A 6,147-nucleotide genomic window follows, 5' to 3' on the forward strand; every position below is an offset into this window, starting at 1 on the left:
TGATTCAGTGACTGGGGTAATCGGGATGAGTGTGTCAGAGGCAATGCAATTGGCACAGGATAGAGCAGGGTTTAGGGCTGTTGTACATAGGGTTGCTATGAGTCGCAAACGACTTGACAGCACATAACAACAAGGCCCTAGCAGGTCTTGGGTCCAATGACCTTGGCTTGACAGCTCACTGCTTTGGAGGAAGGAAAAACAGCTCATCCTGCCTGAATTTCTCTCTGGTCCTTGGCCTCACGGGAAGATTTGCTTCAGTTAAGAAGTCCAACACTCCAGTAGGGAAGGGGAGGGCACCTCATCCTGCCTGCGATCCTTCCTCTCTGGTCCTGTGGCAGAGTTTGCTGGATCTAGGGAGTCAATATCTGCTGTTCTTTTTTCTCTAGTTCCACAGCTGAGAACTCGGAGGTGGATGACTTGTTTTCTGAGGTCTATTGTCCTGAGGTCTGTGGAGTGTTGAGGCCGGATTCTCAGACTCTCTTCACCACTCTCTCTGGTAGTTTAGGAGGAAGGACCTTGTCTCTGACATTCTTCTCCACTTCCCTGAAGATTTCCAGATAAAGTGCATGGCTGGCACAGCAGGATGATGTCCCAGACAAGAACAATGTCTTGGCTGGACCCTGAATGTTGGTGGTCCCTTTTTGGCCTGAGGGCCACAGGCACAAGGATTGAAGGGGTAAGTTCCTAGCCTTCTGGCTGCAGGTGGGTTTGAATGGGGTCAGTGAGTGGCCAAGAACTGAAGGCAGCTACACCTGGTTATCATGGTATCTGAATGAGCTATTCTCTGGGCAGGTCAATGGCCTCGGCCTTTTTCTTTCTTACTTACTTAATAAAGAGTACTCATCTTTCTTAATAAAATTTACTTCATCTTTAATCCTGTGTTATGTTCTATCTTCACCTTTGCTCCACTGACCATCAGGTTGAACTCTATCTAGACTGAGTCCTGCTAATAATGAACCAGGCTTGGAAGAAACTCCAGTGCTCTATTATTAGGCCTAGAAAACTCCTGAGACTTTGTTAGATTGGGGAACTTCCCATACTCTAGGAAATACTGAAAGAGCATTCCTTACACAGACATCAAGACATCACAGATATGGCATTTATTTCTGCGTGAGAAAGGAATGGAATGACCAGAATGCACAGGGTCTGGCTAAGTCCAGTCCAGGCTATGCTCCCGCTGCTGGCTTCTTCTGGGTCAGCCACACCAACCACTTGACCCTGGGAAAGCTAAGTGAAGAAGAGCTGCTCTTCCTTCTCCTTCTCCATAAACATGTGCTGGGATTCCTCCTTTGTTTTGAGAGCTGGAGGCTGAGAACGGCACACCAGTTTTCTGCCTTTCTGCCCCAAAGAAATAACCATCATCAATATCTGTTCTATGTCATCTCTACCCCACAGGCCTAGCTTGAAAGTGGTAATCATCAAACACTCCCCACCCCTGACATGGGAGGAGACTTGAGAACTCTAGGCAGGGGGTTAGCCTGCCTGGGTGCCTTCTCAGAGGTCCCAGTCAGCTCTCCTTTCCAGCTCAGTTGGCCTGAAGGCTGAACTGATCCTAGCATAGCTTGTGTGTATAAAATGTCTACTGCAGTATTTACCAAGTAATTTCCAAGGAATGCCTAATTCTGGATGCTGAGGGCGGGATGGGAGGTGGAGAGTGGTTTCTGGTCACACAGCTGGGGAAGTGCAGGACTAGACAGCCCACCTCTGCTGTGGGAATCAGAGATGCTACAGCATTTGTAGAGCTGGTTCTTGGTGGGGAGGGGGATGCAGTTCTAAGTAAAAAGGCCCGCATCTGCAGGCAAGCTCCTGGCCTGTTAGGAAGACATACTCCTATTGTCAGGGCTTTCTTTGGTCATATCTCTCTTTGGCCCCAAGGCCTGTGACTATTCTAGTGTATTCATGGGCAGGAAAAGGAGATTGGAGACAAAATGAGAAACTTGAAGTAACAGGTCATGTGCTGGACCTGACTATACTGTGGGGTAGAAGGAAGGACTGATTTTTCCTTACCAGTTCCTAGAAGTACTTGTGGCTGGATTAGGAGGTGAGGCCCCTGCCCAACAGCCAGTCATGGAACAAAGGTATGTGGAAGAGGGGAGCTTGGCTGTGAGTGCCTTGCAGAGAAGGCTTGTCGCCTCAGAACTCAGGAGATGTTCCACCTCAGGAGATGACATCAGGAGTGGGTATTCTTGGGAGGAAGTCAGTCCCATAAGGAGGGTGGCCCCAGGAACTGAGTGTGGGGAAGCCTACTTCTGTCTGGCCAACAGAGCCTGTAAAGAGGGTGGGTTCCAGGGTCCCCGAGTTTACTGCACCACTTTTTGCCTCATCCTGAAACCTCACTGCCTACAGTTACCACCTACCTTCTTGACCTCGATGCAGGCGCGGGCCCTGGCTCGCTGCAGACGTTCCTCCTGAAGCTGTTTCTGCATCTGGACCTTCTCTTCCCGCTGCCTGGATCGTACGAGTTTGCATGACCAACCAAAGAGGCTCTGGTGACCTGCCCACCCTGCCACAGAGTCCTAAAATTGGGCCACACCTCATTCCTACCTGATCTGGCAGGACCTTGTTGCCTCGCCATAGTGAAGGACTGGACAGTGCTTTTTTGGGAAAGATGTCTGGGCCACAGGGAAAGATAAACTCTTATCTATGGTCCACTTAACTAAGGCCCATCTGAATCCCACCATCTTCACAGGAGACACAGACTTCCACGCATGTCCCCAACTCTGTCACAGTCTAGGGTCATCTTTCCTGCTGGCTCCAGCCCCCACAGGATGAATCAGTGAGGGCTTTGTTTCATCCTTTGGGTCAGTCGGGAGTTTTCTCAACAGGTGGCATAGTGGTAAGGAGATGCACTGCCAACTAAAAGGCACTGGGTTTGAATCCAACAGCTGCTTCTTGGCAGAAAGATGAACAATCTCCTGTGATTTACAGCCTTTGAAAACCTGCTAGAGGGTCAGCTCTGACTCCACAGCTGAGTGAGTGGAGCATGGTGTCTGGTCAGGGAGGATGAGCTCCTTTGTGGGCTAGACAGACAGGCGGCTGTTAGTAGATGGTGGGATCTCAGGGAGAAGAAAAGCTCTATGCATATGGCTGCTAGACCCTAATGCAGAAGCCCTGGGTCACCCACCAAGGATGGCCTAACAGCTCTGCCATGTGTAGCACATGGGCTTGGCATTGCCCACTCCAGCCCTAAACCCTGATCCTGAATGAACTCAGGCTCCCCCCTAGCTACTGCCTCTTTTCAGGGTCAACTCTCCAGTGGCTAATCCCACACCCTGCCAGCTCATCTAAATTCTTTCCTTATCCTTAGTTGCCTGAATTGGTCCTTGTCAGTAATGAACATTAGTCACCTTCAGAAAGCCTCCCCTGACCCTTCAGATTACATTTGCTACCTCTCTAATGTCCCACCAAGCCCTCTGGTCTGCTGTCACACAGTGGTGATGCCCCTGCCCTCACCCTTCAGAAGTTTGTAGGTGCAGGAAGAATATGGCAGTTGCCCGCCCCCCCGCCCCCAGCTTGATCACTTCCTGAGAAAACGGATAACATCTAAGCTGGTCATATCAAAGACCAGACCAGACAATGAATCCCGATAAGGGTCTGAGCCTGATCAAAATAGCCCAAACCTAACTTAATTAACACCCTAAATTCTGAGAAATACCATCTTAGCCCTCCCCAGGACCTCTATAAAAAGGACTCCCCCCACCCCCAAATTTCTCTGCTATGCTGTGCGGCCAGGTCACGTGGCCGGGTCACTTGGTAACCCTCTTAGACCTTGCAATAAAGGTCTGTTCGTTTCTTAGGACCAGTTTCTTTATTTCTCTCCCTTGCCCTCACACTATTTTTTCTATCTAACAGTAGGGAGCAGAGATCACACTGCCTTCACGCTAGGTCCTTGAGGAGCCATGAAAAGTGCGGCCGTGCCACCGCCCGAGCTGGCCCTTCTGCAGGAAGGCCAGTGCCCACCTCAGGCGGCGCTCTTTCTCTTTGGCCTTCTCTGCCTGCTTGATCTTGGACTGGGGCACACTCTCCAGGCTCTCGAGCAGTTCATCCAGCTGGTTCTCGATGATGGTCAGCATCTGCACTGTGCCCAGGCTGGCCTCCTGCAGGGGGCCGATGCAGTGCTGGTACACATCCAGCACCTTGCGGTTGAGGCTGTCCAGCAGCTTGTCCTGCAGGAGACAGTTGTTGTTAGATGCCATCGAGTACAATTCACAGCAACCTCATGAACAGCCAGCCTATGAACCCTGCCCTATCTTGTGCCATCCTCACCATCTCCTAAACACTCACACCCATTGCTGAAGTTATCATAGAAATCCATCTCATTGGGGCCTTCCTCTCCACTGATCCCTCATCCTTCCAAGCACGATATCCCTTTCCAATGAATAACCATGACTACCTCCATGTCTAAAGTATGAATGTCGGAGCTTCACCATCTTTGCCTGCAAGGAGCACTCCAGCTATATCTTCTCTAAGACATATCTGCTTGTTCTCTTGGCTGTCCATGGCAGGCTCTCAAAAGCACTGCTTATCCATATTACTCCAAGAGTGGGGAGTGAGTGAGTGAGTGAGTGAGTTCCCTGTTCTACCTGGCATGGAATGTGAAGGCCAGACTAGGAATGCCCTTGTGGCATGCCCTCCTTTGGTCAGCGCGATGGAGTTTCTACTATTGTAGAAGTGATACCTCCCCAGCTTCAGCATGACCCTTAACACCAAGACCTTTGGAAAGCCCTTCTAACTCCCTTCGCCACTCAAGACACCAACTTTGTGTGTGGCCTTTGGCAAATGAGGTCATGGGACATATAAGAAACTGTTAATAACACCACACCAATGGAAGCAGTCGTCATTTCAAAGCAGTTGTCAAATCTGGTCCTCAAGAGCAAGTATTACTTTAAAGACTAAGGTGTGCCTGACCCAAGCAATGGTATTTTCCATTGTTCCATGTGGATATGAAAGGTGGAAGTGAGTTAGGAAGACGAAAGAACTGTTATCTTTGAATTGAGGCGTTGGTGAAGAGTACTGAATATACATGAACTTCAAGAAGTGACTACAACATGGGCTTAAGTACAGCAGAGCTTGTGAGGATCAGGCAGGGTTTTGCTTTCATGAGTATGGTCACTGAGTTGGAGCCAACTCCACAGTACCTGACAACCACCACCACCCAGGCTAGGTGGAATGAAGTGAGTGGTCACAGTCAGGAGGCCCTGCCGAGGGCCTGGTGTACAGGGAGTACCAGAGTCCTGGAGACAAGGTTGTGCTCACTTACTCAAGGATACAGCCTGGGTCCAGGCCCACCTCCATTCAGGGTGTGAATGAGAGAGACAGTGGGGGCTTGTGTGGATGGCAGCCTTGGGTGTGAGTCAGGGTGAGTGTGGGCTGATCCTGGAGTCTCACTGGCTTCCTCCCCTCAGGATTCTCCCACCTACCCCTCTGGGCTTGGAGATGCCCTCATTCCTCTTTATACACACACATAAATGCTTAAGAAACACAGTTGTTGAATGAGAGAAAAAAAGGGCAGGTGATGTGTGGCTCTTCCCAGCATGGCCCCCAGCGTGGAGCTCCCAGCTTAACTTCAGGCAGCCCCATAGCACAAAGGCTTACTCTCCAGTGACAGTCACTCTTGGCTGTAAGAGCCAGGAGGGCTCCATTTCTTTCCCTAGTTCCACATTCCAGGGCCCCACATCCCCCACCCAATAGCCACCACCCACTGGCACACCTGCTGAGCACCCTGGTATTCTCCAAAGTGGAAAACTCTAGCCTTGAGCTCCAGCTCAGCGGCTGTATCCTCCTCCTTGGCAATGGACATCATCATTGTGGTGATCCGCTCCTTCAGCTGGTTGACCTCCTGGTCCCTGGGTAAGGGGAGGACCAGGCCAAATGGCCTCAGTCAGCCCATCTCTGAGCCTGTAAGTATCCAGTTCTGGTCATTGTCCTGAGGGTTCATTGAGACTTGAGACCAAAGCCATTAACACATCCTAACATTCTCTCTTCAAATATTAAGTAGCTGCTACACATTAGCATAACACCATTTTAGAATATTTTCATCAACCCAGAAGAAAACCTCATACCCATCAGCAGCCACTCCTTGTTCCCCCTCCTCCAGCCCCTTGCAGTGTTGTTGTTGTTGTTATGTGCTGTCAAGTCACTTGCAAC

At 50.3% G+C, this 6,147-nt stretch overlaps 1 protein-coding gene across 1 annotated transcript in view; it reads right to left on the reverse strand.

Annotated features, from left to right (window-relative positions):
* Window positions 1-1,227: 1,227 nt before the first annotated feature.
* The window catches only part of LOC102849138 (coiled-coil domain-containing protein 37-like), a 44,402-nt gene continuing 39,482 nt past the window's right edge, over window positions 1,228-6,147 (reverse strand). Inside the window, exons 14-17 of the mRNA XM_006895203.1 lie at window positions 5,711-5,846; window positions 3,961-4,166; window positions 2,351-2,448; window positions 1,228-1,334 (exon numbers count right to left, since the gene is read on the reverse strand). Of these exons, the coding sequence (XP_006895265.1) occupies window positions 1,228-1,334; window positions 2,351-2,448; window positions 3,961-4,166; window positions 5,711-5,846 (547 nt within the window). The remainder of the gene's footprint in view (window positions 1,335-2,350; window positions 2,449-3,960; window positions 4,167-5,710; window positions 5,847-6,147) is intronic.

The sequence above is a fragment of the Elephantulus edwardii genome, unplaced genomic scaffold (genome assembly GCF_000299155.1).
Source record: "Elephantulus edwardii isolate Elephantulus edwardi_28Jun2011 unplaced genomic scaffold, EleEdw1.0 scaffold00161, whole genome shotgun sequence".
NCBI lineage: Eukaryota > Metazoa > Chordata > Mammalia > Macroscelidea > Macroscelididae > Elephantulus > Elephantulus edwardii.